This window comes from Prorops nasuta, unplaced genomic scaffold (genome assembly GCF_024137725.1).
Source record: "Prorops nasuta isolate Cenicafe-Biocafe unplaced genomic scaffold, Cenicafe_Pnas_1.2 PNAS00019, whole genome shotgun sequence".
Classification (NCBI taxonomy): Eukaryota; Metazoa; Arthropoda; class Insecta; order Hymenoptera; family Bethylidae; genus Prorops; species Prorops nasuta.
The window spans coordinates 2,535,204-2,552,755 of NW_027116816.1; the positions used below are offsets into that span (position 1 = coordinate 2,535,204).

The following is a 17,552-nucleotide window of genomic DNA, read 5'->3' on the forward strand; positions in this document are numbered from 1 at the left end:
GTTAGAATTTTGCAATTATCAGACTAATGCTTCGGAACTATTGCCTCATACCAATGGTGCCTTCGTGAATCGGCCAGGCTGCGTCCCAGCGTCTGATGAATTAACGGCTAGTAGGCAGCGTAACGAGCGCACCAGTAGTTACTGACAAACGAGGAGTAATAAATACTGGTGTTTGATGTATCGCATTATGGTTGAACAAAAGAAAACTGTCTGGGAGCTGCTGCTGGAGATTTCCATTGTCCTCATATCGTTCTAGTAACGACAATTTTATTACAGATTTTACGATGCTTTTCTTGTCATATGTGTGAGACAGAATAAATCCTCGTATAAGAGCAAACCTCATTACGTACTATAATAATAATAATAATAAAGTAGAACTAGTCACGCTAATCTCAGACAAAACACGAATTTGGACTTTATAAAGCATGTATTTTATAGCCTTCGCTTCTCCATCGAATAACGTTCCTCATCTATTCCGCTCAAATATTTATTCTTGCGGGACATATGGATTGACTTTTTCGCGAAAACATACAAACTTTCTTCAATTTCTTGGGGACGCTGATGAACGACACGTCGATATACTTGGGATGAGAGTTCTATCCATTAAAGTCCATCCCGTTAACGACTGTTTTATTGCTGTTTTTACGACACCTTTCGTTCCTCATGAAGCAGAACACGGATCTCGTACCGTCGCCACTAGAGTAACGTAAAATTATTTCTATTAACAAAGAAAACTTTAACGAAAAATCAATAAAATCATCGGTGACACTCTTACTTCATTGAACTCTCCGCACGACCATATTACAAAAATATTGGCAAAGTTTCGCACTAACCGTGAAACATTTCCAGCCGCGAGGAGGGTGGAGGAAAAAAGAGAGGCAGGGCTGGGTAAAATGATGTTAATAATGGGCTAGTGAAGAAGTTGGTGAGATAAGGTCGATTATGCCAGTTTAGTCGCAGCTCGATCATGTATTATTGTGCTAACAAAGAGGAAGTTCCTAGCAAGCAGTGCTCGGTTGGTAGCGATGATTATCACCGCCATTATTATCACTTTACACGAAGGCACGTTCCAGTGGTCGTATGTATACACAATGTGTGGATTAGGTCCGCGAGTCTAATTATGACATATAAACGCGGTTCATCATGCACGCGAAACGCGAAACTACGCGCTTTCTGCTGCTATAAGCGAAAGAGAGGACGGTCGCGGTCGGCTGCTCGGATTGCGAGAAACGAGCTATAGTTAAGCAAATTAACTGTAAATTAACATAAGCCCAAGTAACTTTTGCCAGCCAACAAACCCTGTCTGTTTTCGTCTCGGTGCCTCGCTCTACCGCATTCAACATTACAGCTTTTCCCTTTTACAAAACGGCGCATCATATCCCATGGCAAATGTTCGTCGTGAAGTCTAAATTTTCCGCCAGCTTCCCCATTTACCACCCACTCACACGTTTATCTACCGTTCACATCCGACTAACGTCACCCTTCGCAAATCCACCCTTATACTGCGAAAGGTTATTATTAATAGCTTTCCCTACATATATTAACGAAACCCTTCCTAATTCTTTCGACGTTCTTCCACATTTACGTATATATATATATATATATATATAAACTTATAATTTATTTCTTTTGTTATCCAATTGGTCCAGCCGAGAGCTGCATTTATACGTGGAGAAGCTAATTTCAGTAGCATCATCGAGCACTCGTATTATAGCAAATTTTATTCCCTCGAGGTAGACGTATATGACAAAAGAATAAATAAGTTTTGAACTTGATATGGATTTTCAAGCAGCGTTATAAGTATTTCAGTATTATATAACTAATTGATTGAATAGGAGGATGGTAGTGCTTCGTGTCTTATTTAAACTACCTAATTCGCCAACATTACTCATGTACATCGACAAACTTGTTGAAGCTGTCATTCAGATGCTGCAATATAGAAACTGTAGTTCGGGGCATTTTCGAAAATTCCAATAAAAAGTTTTTTGCACAAAAACCTAGTTTCTCTTTAATTTCAGTCCCTGTAGTATCGAACAAAAAAACGCACTATCTGAAAACTATAATAAAATGTAACAAAATCGTAATTAAATGTTGCATCGGTCGTTCTCCAGTATATACATTTTGAAATGGGGATGGTCAATATTTATCTGATAACAAAGGAGCGGCTGCTATTGTTTCAGAGCAATCGCAAACTTATGAGATTTCTATAACCGTGCCATTAGTTCGTTCGCTAAAAACAAATACTAACACCGTAGGTATACGTAATCGGTTAGAATTTACAGAACCTGTACAAATGAAAAGCGAGCGTTGGGTGTATTGTTACAATTGAGCTTTGGCATTTTTTGCAAGTGATTGACGCGCTTCTATGTTTTAACAGGAAGGATTTTGGAAGGCTAATGCGTAAAAGGAACAATCAGGGAGAGAGAGAGAGAGAGACGAGTAAAGGGACAACCTGAGAAAGCTATCTGGATCCAAGGTATCGTCAAGTGCAGAGAGTAAGTGCACTCATTACGTGTAGACACGAGCATCTACGATTGCAGGAACGAATAGAGAGAGAGCAAGTGGAGTATATATCCAGCGTAGTGTGCTGATGGGATACGTATGTGTGGTTTTGTGTGCGTGTATGTGGATCATGGGTGACACGAGAAGATCTGCAGGGAAGTTCATATCGCAGGACGACACCTCGTGGGTTCGGGCCAGTTTAACGAGGCTACTCCAGCGGTCCCAGTGCTACCGTCTCACACAATGCCGGCCTGTATGTGCATAAGTAGATACACAGTCATTTTAATCGGGCGATTCCGAGCCAGCGAAGCTGGGAAGAGAAGCCCGGACCAGCGAGTGTCAAAGTTAGAAAGCGGTTAACCCACCTGACCGGGGGGCATTGGTGTTACTGGATGTTAAACTGGTGTCTTTGACTTAACCCCGGCCCACTCCGGTCCTATCCCAACTCAACCTCTTTGACCTCATTTCGCTCTCTCTCTCTCTCCCACACACAAATACACACAAACACGCATTGCAACTGACATAGACAACTGGTATGCATTCCATCAAACCAATAGCTCCACTTTAAGTTATCCATCCCAAAAATCTTTGCCAACTATTACACGGCTTAACGCTCCGAAACTGTTGCAAGTTTAGTCAGAGCTCAATTACTGCAATTATCTATATATATATTCTCTTTCTCTCTCTCTATATATATATATATATATATAAAGAGTTTTTTCAAGACAAAAGTGCATTCCGCGCAAGCCGGAAGAAGAGGAATAGCTGTTTCGCATGAGCAAAGTGGCCGTGTGCCGTACGTGGTATGCTCAAAGAGAATAGCGTACGAGGAAATATCGGATGAAACTGGCGAACGGGCTTTTCGGGCCGGATGGCTGCTATACTATTTCGATAGAATTGTGAAAGGCGAGGAGGCAAAAGTGCGGGGCATAGTTTGGTGGAGGTAAAGTTGAAACGCCACGTGAGGGACCAATTTGACGTAAACACGGAAATGCTTCCCCAACTCGAGAATTAATTTTCGACCAAGCCTCTTGGGATACGATTAAGGACTCGTAGAAAAATCGTGCGGGTAATCCAAAGTAGCAAATGTAGGCTAAAGCTTCGAGTGGGGCTTATCGAACTTCAATCCGCACGCTTAATCTTGATTCTTCGCGCATTAGTCGAAAACCTCGACGGCTTATTGGAACTTTGCGTATATCGATGGATGATCGATTAACGAAATGAAGGGCGAACGATTGAAGCCAATTGGCGAAAGAATTCATTTAAGGATGACTGCCTATAGCTATATACGTTGCTGCTGATGATGCAACGCCTAATCAATAATACGAAAGATTACTCCTCGCTGCAGATACAGTAGTAGCCTTAATGACGAACAGTGGCAAAGGATAATTGATGAAGTAATACGATTATAAGTACGACCCAATAATTCTGTGGATTGTTACGACAGTGGACAGCTAACAGCATCAGTGATCGATCGCTTATCTAGTCTACGCGACCATAATAAAGCATAATGAGCATGTGACACACGCATACCTCTATTCGCCTATAATAATCTTTCCACCCTAACTGCTTCATTTTTTTTTTTTTTTTGTTCTTTCTATCAGTGTATTTATATGAACTTTGCTACGAGTTGAGTAAAGGCGCGGTACACAAACCACAAATATACTATATATATACTATTGCCAATGTAGTGGGGGGGATAAACTCAAACAAAACTACTCTGCTTCTTTCGCGTTCCTAAACTAATTTTATTACAAGCTGCTTCCCCCAACTTTCAGAACTTTAACAATTGTAAGTTTTCACGCGGGATTAGGAGAAACGCACGAATTTAAATAATAAGACCGAAAGCTCTAATTTCTTTCTTTTTTCCCAGAAAGCAAAATAGTTCGATTATAATATCTCTTTGTAATATTCAAATTTCTTTCTGCTCTTTCCACTCGCGTTGAATTGCAACTGATCATTTGTATAATTTTATTTATAAAGTGGCTAATGTAATATAATCACGAGTACGATAGATCATTATGTCCTTGTGTACCATAGTTATTTCTAAAAAATATCTATATATCCTTTTTTCCAAAAAATTAAAACTACAATTGAGATCCACAAAGGGAAAAAAAAAGACTTTTTAGAAGGGTTTAAATTTGTATGTGATTTTCGCTTGAATTGGAGAAAAATGATGAAAAAAAAAAAGAAATGTAACAAATGGTAGGCCAGAGGATGCGGATCATTAAAAGGGAATATTATATAGAAGTTCCATTTCCGAAACAAAATATTCATTGCTTCCTTTCGTGCTTCATGATCTGCATTTCTAAGCGGATAAGATGTTCGCTATCTACGTATATCAAAGACATGGAAGTTCAGTTAATTTCGGTCTTAAGCTCTTGTAAGCCAGACTATCACCGCCAACCAGTCAGAGTAATCTCGTTGTTAATCGGTCGCGTGTATTAATTTCAAGCCTGACGAATTAAACTTCAAACACGTACGAAAACTTTCCGCGATTCGGTATCGATACCGTGTAATCGTTATGAGAGTTACGCGTTAAAAAGTACTGTAATCGCGTAGATCGTGATATTTTCAAAGACACGCATATTCCCTCTTTTTGTTTAATCAATTTAGTTTAATAGGCGAGAAAATCGTAATTTTGCTTTCAGATATCGCGAGTGAAATGCAATTCCGGTAAACTAGCGACTCTTTACGGACCTGGTCTGAAACAGTTTATATTGGCCGTTGATCTCCAGTCGGTAAGCACGCTCGCTACATTGCAAACGCTGATAACAATGAACACCCCTTTATTCTATCATCCCCTACTGCAGAAATTAGAGGGTAAAATCACATAGAGGCAAAACTTAAATTTTTAAACAAATTATATTTTCAATAATATTTCATATAGCTGTGACAATCATACGTGCGACAAATCATGAATTTGTGTGAGCTAATACTGATCCAAACAACATCAGTGTCAAGATGTTCAATGTAAAAACAATAAGAGATGATTATAAAATATTTTATTGTGTGTATATATATATATATATATATTTATATTATGAAAATAACGATTCGATCATACTTGAGAAAGGAAGAAGATTCATAATTCAGGTAGTGTAGCTAGTTTCGCGATTTCTTCGGGTTGCAGAGGAATTTGCTCAAAGTCAGGGTGACTGGAAACACGCTGGTTGGAAGGCTGTGACATTCTAAAAATCACGTAATCTGGTATAACCTTTTCCGCCATATTTCTAGTACCAGGAAGGCTCTCGGGAATCTGTGATCTTTCAGCAAGGTTTTCATTTCCTCGTAGCTCAACAGGTTCCGTGGCGTACAAGCGGGAGACAGGAAGAGATTTTTCGCCCAAATTTCTCACACCAGGTAAAGTCGAGATCAAAGTTTGCGCATCATTGTCAGAATATGGCATCTCCCGATCCACGCTCGTAACACGTGGGGCAGCTAAAGTCCCACAAGCAAGGAAAACAATTGTTAATATCTGAAAAAAATAAGAAGCAAATAATTAAAATACTGCACAGTCATATTTAATTAAAGAAAGAACACAAGAATCATAATTCTTAAAAATTTATTTCGCTCTGTGCTTAATTTCTTGAGAAATCAACATTTTTTGCGTTGGATAAACGGTACGATTTATAAATATTACAGCACTCGCACAATTGGCACTAATTAATTTTGAATACGCAGTAGTCGAGAGAGGCAAAAGCTTGTAAGCCTTGGCTACAGATTCCTCTGTTCCTTACCTCGATCATGTTCGTTCGAAGTGTTGAATCCAACTATCCTTCGGTATGGCACGATGATACTTTTATATAGCATATATACAGGTATGTGGTATACGTATACATCTCAGCACCGGTATCACAACGTGAATCAACGTTTTATTTTTGTGAGTCAAGCGATCGTGGGCGCCCGAAGCACGATTTCTTTAAATGTCAACCTGATGCTATATATCGAGAGATTCGTCCAGTTGGACTGTACACCCTATTGATGTTTCAGTTTATTTATACTTTTCTGCATTCACAATTGCAACAAGCCCTTCGACACGAGTCATCCTAGTCATTGTAAAGCTATCTACCTAGAATAAGGTATAAAATTATTAATTAAAAAACCCCACAAAACATGAGCCCTATTCTTTCGTCTTTAACCAGAGAGTGGAACAATATGGCTTCAAAAATTGAATATAAGAAATGATGGTATTGTTTCCAAACTTATTACATCGTACAATTCATTATAAATTACTGCGAAGTAGAAAATAATAGATTAATGATTTTTTAAAGATAGCAGCCTCGGTGCTAGAAATTCCAACCAGCTTCTAAGATATAAATATTATTTTTGCGGAGGGAATAAATTTCACTTCAATCATCCTAGGTCATTGTCTATTTATCAAACGCTGCTTGCTCGATAGTTTATTGAACGCTCTCATTTATTCAATGCGCCGATTGCAAAACTGCTGTCTGCTGGTACCCACGTGTTTGCAAGGGCATGTGTCATCTTTGCATAAATGTGAGATAATTGAAAAGCTTTATAAATTACTGTCAAAAGCTTTATTAATTCACGTAAAAAGCCTGGTTATATTATTTCCTAAAAATGTCATCGGACGCTAGCTGGTATAAGAATTTTTTGTTAATAAAGGAGGAATTCCTTGATAAGAAGCTAAGGCAAAAAAAGTAATATATATATATATATATAACGGTGATTTATAAATGTCACGCGTGTAATGAATTATCGATCCCTGAGACTAATATAAAGTGCAGCACTGTGTATAATACTTGTAGGCCATTATTTTTACAAAAACTAAAGCGCACTACGACAACCGAGGTTATCCAACCGTGGATGAACAACACGGTGATATCACTATGGCAGATGTATTTCTCTCCTCCTCCTTCTCCCCCTCCCCCTCCCCCTTCTCCGTTTCCTCATCTTCCTTGTCTCCTTCCTCGGAACGATGACGTAGCAAACCCTCTTCCACTCGGATAGAGCTTGGTATTATGCAAATGACAATCCCGGTCGGGGTCCCTCGTGTGCGATAAATGCTTATATGGTATAGACCGTGACGTCACCGTTACCCGCTCATCGTCGCAAAAGGAAACGGTGACGCAGATAATAAGAAGCTACGTCACAGAATTTCTCCCTGGAGCTTACAATGAAGCGACAAAGGATTTTCGAGGCAAAACGACGGGGAACGAAAACCAAACGATCTTAAGGTCACGTGGCAGCTGAGACATTTGCAAACAAATATTCAAAAATATAGGTAATTATACCGCGTGCAAAATGAACGAAATGAAAAATCTCCTAGTAATAACTTATGGAAGAGCGCGTAGCTCGAATCTGTGTTCAAGCTGCGAACCTTATTTCTTATGAAACAAACATAAATCTTGTCAAGCATAAATTACATAGAAACGATTCTTTGTACTACGACGCCTTTTTTCTAAATGATTTAGTCGACCCAGCAGATTGGTAAAATAGCAATAATATTCATGGACGACGGCACGGGCAAGCCGAAGTGTGCGAATGTACACGTTGAAAATTTAACAAGAGGGAAAATAATCTGTACTGCTATTATTAACGTAGCGCGGAATTAGTCTAGGAAAGGCGACAGCTCCACGGTTCATCAGTAATGAGAGCTTCTGGAGAAAGAGGATTTCCCGGGAGGCTTTCGGCTGTCTGCCAAACAGTCTGCTTGTCAGAAGCAGCCTTTGTCACACGAGCTGATTCCGGCTCGCGTTTCTTTTTCTTCCATCAACCGGCTGACTCGTGCAAGTTAAAACAACACGAAAGCCACATTTATTTTACAAATCCCCCTTTTCATAGAAAATACAGTCAACGAAAACTTGGACAATTTTTCCTTTCTCGTGATTTCTGCGAATCCCTCTCGGAGACTGATTGCGCATGAAAATCACGAAAAATCGCAAACGTTCTCCCAAAGTGGAGAACAGGTATATTCCTAATGCTGTTCGATTTCTGAGCACACGTATCGATTTTCAATTTGTGCAGCCGAGATCTCGTTAAGTTCCATTCGCCTATTTCCAGCACGGGAAATTTGATTTCCCACATTATATGCTCAAAGTAAGTTCAATGCTCTGCTTATTTAAAGAAGCAATTATTTATATCCATACGGGCCTCTATGCAGCGAGATGTATTAATGGACGCACTATAGATATGCCTCTCACTTGTCATTTAAACGACTTTGCCAACCAATCTGGAAAATGAAAGGATATTTTGGAAGTTCTTTGTAATTGTTGACAATACAGCTAATCGATGATTCGTAGAGTTCGTTTTGTCATAGAATTTTCCTTGTTTTTCCAATCTCGTATCTCTCTTCCTACACATATTATATTATACACTCTTGAGTATTCCGAGTATTCAGTCGATTCAAGAAACTCGGAAAATTCCAGATATCCTACAGTACCAATCAAAGGAACCTATAAGCAATAATAGTAACAGACCTACATCGATTCTTATATTCCATGCACTATATCAATTTGATAGATATGACAATATAAGAAAAAACAATGTAAATCTTGAATTCTCCTTACAACTTGTCACTGACACGTGCCGTAGCTTTTAGATCGAGATCGCGAGTAAAAAGAAGATGTTTTCCTAAATATACATAAACTGTTTCGGTGATTACCGAAGAAACCACTGATGCTTTTTCGAGAAGACCCCTTCCTGGAAGGAAGCTTTACGTAAAGAGGCGCATTATAAATCTCGAACTACGCATTGGAAATCCGAATCAATTTATTCCACAAATCTCGTAGCTCGCTCATTCTGTTGTTACTTCCAAGTTTTTCTTATTCGTGATTTCTGCGTTGTGCTATTATGTCATCTAATTTCCCTCAATCGACCAGCATTACAAGAAACGTGGGCGAGTCAAGTTTACACGAGGAGTCAACTTTTCACACTCTAGTTTAAGCGTGTAGGCGAAGTGTGCTGTGATATATCGAAACATGCTCGCGGACAAAGCGTTTCCTCGATCCGTTTCCTTGCAGGCGGCCTATAGCTAGCCCAGACACGAGACGTACGAGACAGTCCAGTCAGCCCGGAGAGGAAAAGTTACGCTGTGCGCGGAGTATCCTCGGCAAACATCATCATCGACTGTCACACGCTGCGACTTCAGGTATATCCTCCATACTATAGCTTTCATGCTTGATAATATAATCGAAGCACGTACGCTTCTTCCTCTCTCCCGCGAGACACTTTACAACGTATAATCTATTTCCAACTGTATTATAAATTTTCTATCACTCGCAAAATTGCCGAGCTATTAATTTGTTTAAAATACAATAATAGATAGCCGTTAAAAATCTCGTATCATTTTTTATAGCTTACCAAAGTACACTATTATTCTGTTTTTTCCCTTCTCTCGCTCGAGCCAGATGCTATAAGAGAGGAATAATTTTCTTATCCAGCAACGTCAGCATTTTATGGATCAACCGTGTCAATTTGGAAGGGAAAACGGAAAATTACTTGGTGAACCGAGTTGTTTTTAGCCCGACGGTGCAAACTAGATAAGCTTATCTTTAGTCAATTTTGCTATAAAAACCACCAGTAATTTTAAAGCTTTACTCAATTTTCTCGTTTCTGTCTCTCAAGCGGCTAATTATTAAATTTCATTCTGGTTATCGGTATATATGTGGACTCATCTCTGGGATATATTTTATAATAATTTACACATGGTTGAACATTTGAAACAGATTGAGTAGACGTCTTTTAAATATGTTGCAGTTCAAAGTATCAATTACACAATGGCTTTTCTGTTTTACTTCCATCATAATAGTTCCTTCTAATAATATCTTCAACATCTCTTTACGATGCCATTACGAACTTAAAATCATTGCACATACGTATACTTGACATACATTTTAAAAATACATTTGGATATAAATTTTATTCATCCGGACATTGTTGTACTCACCGGCTTGACTTGTGCGCTGTTAAGGAACAAAGCGATCCATACACGGCAGAACGAGATGCTTCGCAGTTTTATTGTCCCGTATATATAGTACGACGAGTCCGATTAATCGTTCATCGGGAAAAATTAAATTACGAGAGACTGCAGTTTCATCGGAAAGCAGATGGTGTAAGTCAGCTTGTTCTAAAACTGAATTCCATGCTTTTCGAGATATTTTCCTTGGCTTGCTACCAGTTAAGCCTCAAATCGTTCGTTGATATTAGATTCGTAGCCGCGTCGTAAAGAAGTTTACGCGTGTTACGTTACTTAAGCATAAATCAGACTCCAATGTAACGCGCAGAAGTACCAGCAGCAATATCTTCGATAATACACGTTGATTATAGAAACATTATTACAGCTTTTACATAAGCGAATTAACTTCGATCGAGAATCTCCTCTAACACTGTTACATCAGGCTGCTATTCTATATCAAATCTTCTATAAAAAAAAATAAGTATAAAGTACTATATATATTAAGGGGACCTTTGGGTTTCATTCGATTGGTCAACTTCATCCTGAGGAACTGATTAAGGTAAATAGCGTAGGTCGACTACTTGTTATACCCCCATCGGACCTCCCTCTGAGCAACGTTTGCGCATCCTCGCCGGCTCTATAAAAGCGACGCTCGGCGTCGCGACGCCTCCAGACGCGAGAAACGCGTATCGCTGAAAATGTAACCGAGCTGTTCACACCCAGTCTACACCAGTGAAGTTTCCGCATCTGTTTACTCTCAAGCAACTGATAAGCTTTCCTCATTTTTTTTTTCACGTGACAAGTGCAACAATCTTCATTCTTCTCCCGAGGCATATCGTCGACTCGAGTAGCCAAACCGAGGGACGAATAGATTGACACAGCAAAGACACACAAAAAACTTGGAACTTTCGTGCAAGTGTTTAGAGTGACTCAAAGGCAGAGCCAAGAAAAAATAATCGTGGTAAGATTTTTTCCTCGTTGATTCGGATAGAATCCCTTTGATCCTTTCTCTGAAACGGTAGCTCGTTTAAGGAGAAACGGGAGAATTGGCAGTTACAGGAATCACACACACACATAGGTCAGCTTTGATAGTATATACACTTGCTTAAATGTCAGAGGAGCTATAATAACGTCGTTCGTGGAACTATATAAACGCACACCCTTAGTTACGGATCGCTCGATTGGCTTCTCGTACGTGAATATATATATATATATAAGCAAATACGAGGGACACGGTAGTACGTCGAGTTTCGATGACGAGAATAGATTTAATAAACGTGTAAACGCTAAATATATTTGTTGCCGAAGCTTCGCAAAGTGAGAACCGGTGAGAACCGGCGACGCGGCACGCACGGGGGGAAATAACATTGCGGGGCCTCTCATTTCGCGAAATAAAGCGATGAAAGGAGGGAATCAAAACGATCGTCCTCGAGATCGGCGCCAAGAGAACTTGTCGAGTGGACGAGGTCGGGAAATCGTCTGCTCGTTGCTAACCGAGAGTCAAAATCTCTGGCCGCGCTGTACCGACATTGAATCATACGTCGAGGGCAATTCGGTGCAGTTCGTTAATGATTAAAGCTAACCGCTGAGGACGTTTATTTCCGAATGCGATGTCGCGCGCGATATACCAGAATATATATATGTATATAATACTCGCGAGGGATGCGCCCTGGCATAAATCCCTGACAAGATGCATTTATAAGATGCACGAAGGTTCGTTGCTCTTAACTCGAGAGCGTCGTGCTATATATTACGTCCCCGATTTTGCTCAGAGATATTGAGACGTTTCCCTGAACTTTTACGTCACAGCACATCGCGACATTTGCAACTGTCGCACGGTGGATCACCGTCAGAAATAGCGAATTCTCTCTCTCTCTCTCTCTCTCTCTCTCTCTCTCTCTCTCTCTCTCTCTCTCTCTCTCTCTCAACTATATCCGTTCACTCTTGATTTTCCATTGCTACTTTTCAACCGGCTATTTATTGCAAGATAACGTTTAATTCGATGCGATGGTGAAAGGGTGGGGTGGGGGGAAGAGGAGGAAGGATTTACAGGAGGAGCAGGATCCTTCCTATTGATCTAACCAGTTTTAAAGGTCCCGGGTTCACCTACCACCCTCGCATCTCGCATCTCCCGTCGACCTCGGTTCAACGAAACGCCTGGACCCTCGTGTCCCCTTTCCACGAAATTGATCGTAGTTATAGCACTGCTGCCGGTGGTGGTAGGACCAGCTAACTTCGCAGCTTCGCGCCTTCCACCAGCGACCAAAAACTTTCTGGCTCCGTCCCAAAAAATACACCCCTTAAAATCCAAGAAATTATCGATTTACTTTTAAACGAGACTCCTGTGCAAACAAACAGTCGTGTCTGCTTGTATAACGCACCTCTCGCTCTGCGCAAAGAAAATATGCATTTGATATGCAATTCCATATTGCAATGATTTTATCGGAGGTTGTACCCTCGACACGAACAATAGACAGATCTGCACTATTTCAACTCCTAAATTTGGCGATACGGTATACTATTCTCGGGCTAATATTTGCTCAAAATTTTCTTATAAATATACAATTTTCGCGTCGACCCAGATTCCAGGGACAGAAAAATGAATCCCACGGGATCGATGCAAACGTGCGATTCTACGCTTGATTGTATAATCGCACTCCCAATGACCGCTACGTAATCCGATTGACGTAAGCGTGACGTGTACCTATCGGTTTTCCTCAAATCAATTAAAAGCTACACGTGAAGACTACGGCACGCGCTCAACACAAACAAACACACACACAGACATGCTATAGAGGAAGAGCCTGTTTTCCCTATAAAATATGCTGTAACGATTACGTTGAAAACTCTTCGTTGCATAACCGTATGGAATAAACGAACGATGATTTTATTTTCAGATGAAGCTGCACGAGAAGAAAGAATCTGGGATTCACAAGGTGCAAGAGGTGGCTCTGGAGGAGTTGGATCTTTCGAAGGAGTACAACGTGGAGAAGACCTTGGCGGAGGGAAGTTTCGCAAGAGTTTTTCTAGCCACTCACAGGTCAACCCAGACGAGAGTGGTGCTAAAAGCTGTACACCAGGAACTCACGACGGAAAAAGAATTCTACCGAGAGTTCCACTACTCCTATCACCTGAGCCCTCATCCCAGTATACTTTGCTCCTACGACGTAGCTTTCAAGGCCGAGAGGTGCTACATCTTCGCGCTGGAGTACGCCCCTTTCGGCGACCTTTCCGGTAACGTTGGTCCCGGAGGACTCAGCGAGGACGCCTGCAAGAAGATAGCCAGCCAACTGGCTTCAGCCTTGGATTTCGTCCACTCGAAACAATTGGCTCACCGAGACATCAAGCTGGAGAACATTCTTGTATTTTCCCAGGACATGACGAAGATAAAACTGTGCGACTTTGGTAGCACGAGGCGCGAGGGTGCGCTGGTGAACAAGATCAGATGCACCTGGGCACCGTTCGAACCGCCAGAGATCTACGAGGTGGTGAAGAATGAAAGGTACCCCTGCAAGAGGAGTTCGGACTGCTGGCAATTCGCCATTGTGTTGTTCGTTTGCCTGACCGGAAATCCACCTTGGAAGAGCGCCGACCTCATCCAGGACCCCGACTACTCGGCCTTTCAAAGGTGGCTCAAGAGGAGGACCACGAAAATTCCTCCAAACTTCAAACGGTTCACTCCGAGAATGCTGAGGTACTTCAGGAGAGTGTTCGAGCACAAGCAGGAGAAGAGGCCACAAGTCACGGAGATCAATAAGTACTTGAAAGACGCGTGGTGCATCAGCAAGATTAGTCACAGTGCTACCTCGACATCGGTGGACGTTAGTGAGTGTATGGCCAGGCGGGACAGTCTCCTCTACCTGGACACCGTTATGGACGATCGCTTCAACGTCGACGAGAACAAGAACAAGCTGAGGAAACTGCTGAACAGGTACGGTCTGGAAACGACCGTTGATCGTAACGTGTTCGAGAGGAGAATCTGGGAGTGGGTTATGCAGTGCGACTCCAACGTCGAGGACACGGGCATGTGAAAGATGGTCAAGGCTTCAAGCGAGCCGTCTTTGACGATAAATCGACGAGAGCGCAAGTACAGCTTGGCTATTTAACCTAGCAAACTTAGAATCAAGAAAATCTAGGACCAATGAGAGAAGACTCCCGATCCATTTTCGATCAGCCATTCGAGCGATGCGATAACGTAATAACGCCCTGTGAACCGTGCCTAAGCAAACTTCAGCTTTTCATTTCGATTTATAAACGACTACTAATATTATATGCTTTTATAGAATTTAATTAAGAATCGCCAAGAAAATCCCTGCGATTTCAAACCTATGAACGTTCGTTTGACGCAAAACCAATTGGGAATAGATTAGCACCTGGATGCTACGTGTTGTAGTACACACAATACACGATGGGTGGACCAATCAATAGTCGAACCTTTCCTCATCTACTCGTTTCGCAAAATGTACAGCGAGTTTTACAAGCGAACATAATGCTCCTCGCTATCCTCTACCTCCGGTCTTGTTCACATCGCATCAGCCATTATACTATATATATATATATATATAGTCATTGTACAATTTCTATATAAGACACTTGATAGCTTTATAGGATACATTAGATCGAGGTTATTCTATTCTTTCGTATATGCATGTGAATACGTTATTTCGTTTGTATATAAAATAATATAAATGTGATATAAATGAATTATTGTAAATAATCTTGGAAGTGTCCAAGAAAGAACTGAAATGAGTAACAGCGTGCCATACCTAGGGACAATAAAATACTTCCAAGTTTAATTTTAAGACAATGAATCGTCACTGAATATAAAGCGTATATATATATATATATATATATATAATTTATTATTAAGAAACTGGTGTCTTAATCTGTGGTTACTGTCTTTAGGTCATACAGGGATAACTTATGATAGAATATCTATATAGTAGAATTTCTGTTTTGCAATCTGATGCTGTAAGCTGGAAGAAAAAGAGAAAAGAAACTAATTGAAGAGAGTCTGACTTTGATGAATTTGGCCACTAAACAGTCGAAGAGAGAGCAGATCAGTCCATCGAGCAGATTATCTGGGACTAATTAAATGTTATTTACAGAATAGATAAAATAGATGAATAATATGTACACATAGTATAATATTATACGTAAACATATGTATATTCTTATAGCAGTTTATCGTAATGAGTAGCACAATAAGTGAGACTTTTGTTCACAAGATCGCTTCCCAAGTGTAAGATTCTCTCATATTTTAAGATATATGGCTAAATATCAGTATTTTCAATTAATACATTTAAATGAAAGTAACGAAGGAATTGCCCAAGCCTTGGCTTTTGAATAGAAAACAATTGGTTGAGAAAGATACGTTGTGATTATGTTTGAAGCAAAGAATGATTATAAATTGGTTTAATTTAAAACAAAAACTTACTACTTCCTTTCTGAAAATCAATCGACTGCTTCGAACTTTGTTACTTGATCGCTTTCCATTGATAGAAACGATTGATATGAATAATCCGAGATCAGAGAAATAAGATGGATTTTATTTATAGGTTCGTACGTTTTAGGTAAAAATTATCAAGTCGTTATTATTATTATTGCTACAAGCGAATAGTAGACTGAAAATTATGTATAATAAATGGCACCCTATACTATTATATACCCCTTATATTAATATTTGATGCTCGAGGCTTGCTCGTATTTACGTGAAACGGAAGTGTGAATTTCAATAACAGCATTGTCTCTCCATGTCAATTCGAACAAAATCGTAATTTCGAGCAGGTCTTTTTTTGGTCCCTCGAGCATTCGAATAATTAATTTATTAGTATTTTGAAGACTCCGTTAAAGAAATGACAAAAGGAATGTGTGTTTGCGTAATACACGCGTTTCTACATTTCTATGTTATTGACGCGAAGTCACGCACGAAGTTAATTAGTTTTATTTTAGTCCAATTCGTATATTTCAGAACATGTACTGTGAATATCTCGAGATTGAATAATCGAGAGTAGAAATATCGAGCGTGGCATCCGTCAATGCTAAACACTTTTTTGTATATAGTATATAGATCTATATTGTATATATATATATATATATATATATATTGAAATAAACGTTCGAATTGTATAAAATTTATTTGATTGTTTTATATCATTAAATTAAAAACCCTCCTATATAATAAAATATTGGCAAAGCCTCGAATAAAATAAATAATCGAACTCTAAATGAGACGAGCAATTAAATTTTGCGAAAATTTATGAGATTTTGAAAACCTTCGGATTCACTCGAACCTCGTTCCAGTATACTTTGGAAGACCACTATGTCACCATGACAACGGAGCCTAGATACCCGGGACGACGAGTCTATCTCACTCTTCCTCTACAACGAGAAAGCTTAGAGTTCTTCGAACAGAAAGGGTGTGAAAATTGAATTTCCCTCCTGAAAAATTGACATCTGGACAATCAAAGCAATGGGTGTGGTCCAAGTATCTTTGTGATAAAAGTTGAGATTCTCATTCTTATTACATAGATAAATTTGAAAAAGGACTTTTTTCTAAAATTTCACAGAATAATCGAACTTTAAGCATCGGGAAAACATTCTCTGTATGACTTTTCATACAAACTTTTTATAACGATACAAAAAATGATAAAGGATATTGATTTCTTTTCAAAAGGGTAAAAAATTTTAAATTAGCGCCACGAGATACTTTTTTACATACACCGGGGAGAAAAGGTCAAAGAGCATCTTCTGTAAGGATAAATTGCTTTCTTCAGTTTACCGCTGTATTTTTCGTTGACTGCATTCCATTTTTTCCAAGAATATACTTTCCATGAATTATAGAATTATTAAAATATGTAGAAGATATTGCTCCCCTTTATCAACTTACCTCAAAGTATTTTCGTTATCGTGCAAACTGTTCAATATTGCAAGTTTAATTTAATAAAAAATCGCATTGAGCTATATTTGGAAAATAATTCAATTTCCAGATATAGCGAATAATACTATTGGCCATGACGTTTGTAGTCTGAATAGTAATATGGTTAATATTAGATTCTCTTCTTCTTATGTACTATACGATGTTATTATGTATGTAGAATAAAACCATCGAAAACTCGACGAAATCATC

At 39.5% G+C, this 17,552-nt stretch overlaps 2 protein-coding genes across 3 annotated transcripts; one reads left to right on the plus strand and one right to left on the minus strand.

The window, feature by feature from the left end:
- Positions 1–5,492: 5,492 nt before the first annotated feature.
- On the minus strand, positions 5,493–10,495 carry LOC136780368 (uncharacterized). The gene is made up of 3 exons (XM_066738678.1): positions 10,415–10,495; positions 6,243–6,574; positions 5,493–5,980 (listed from the first exon to the last, which is right to left on the minus strand). Exons 2-3 carry the CDS (start codon positions 6,249–6,251, stop codon positions 5,588–5,590), a joined length of 402 nt encoding a protein of 133 aa, XP_066594775.1. The 5' UTR covers positions 6,252–6,574; positions 10,415–10,495; the 3' UTR covers positions 5,493–5,587.
- Positions 9,427–16,561, plus strand: meng (meng-po). 2 transcript variants are annotated; one of them, XM_066738676.1, is made up of 2 exons: positions 9,427–9,616; positions 13,321–16,561. In XM_066738676.1, the coding sequence occupies exon 2, from the start codon at positions 13,321–13,323 to the stop codon at positions 14,452–14,454; it is 1,134 nt and encodes a 377-aa protein (XP_066594773.1). In that variant the 5' UTR covers positions 9,427–9,616; the 3' UTR covers positions 14,455–16,561. The 2 variants fall into 2 exon arrangements, with proteins under 2 accessions (XP_066594773.1, XP_066594772.1); XM_066738675.1 differs by lacking the exon at positions 9,427–9,616 and adding an exon at positions 11,113–11,384.
- Positions 16,562–17,552: the final 991 nt, after the last annotated feature.

Bases quoted from the DNA above. Each gene is read 5' to 3' on its own strand.
- meng (XM_066738676.1), top strand. From the start codon at position 13,321: ATGAAGCTGCACGAGAAGAAAGAATCTGGGATTCACAAGGTGCAAGAG.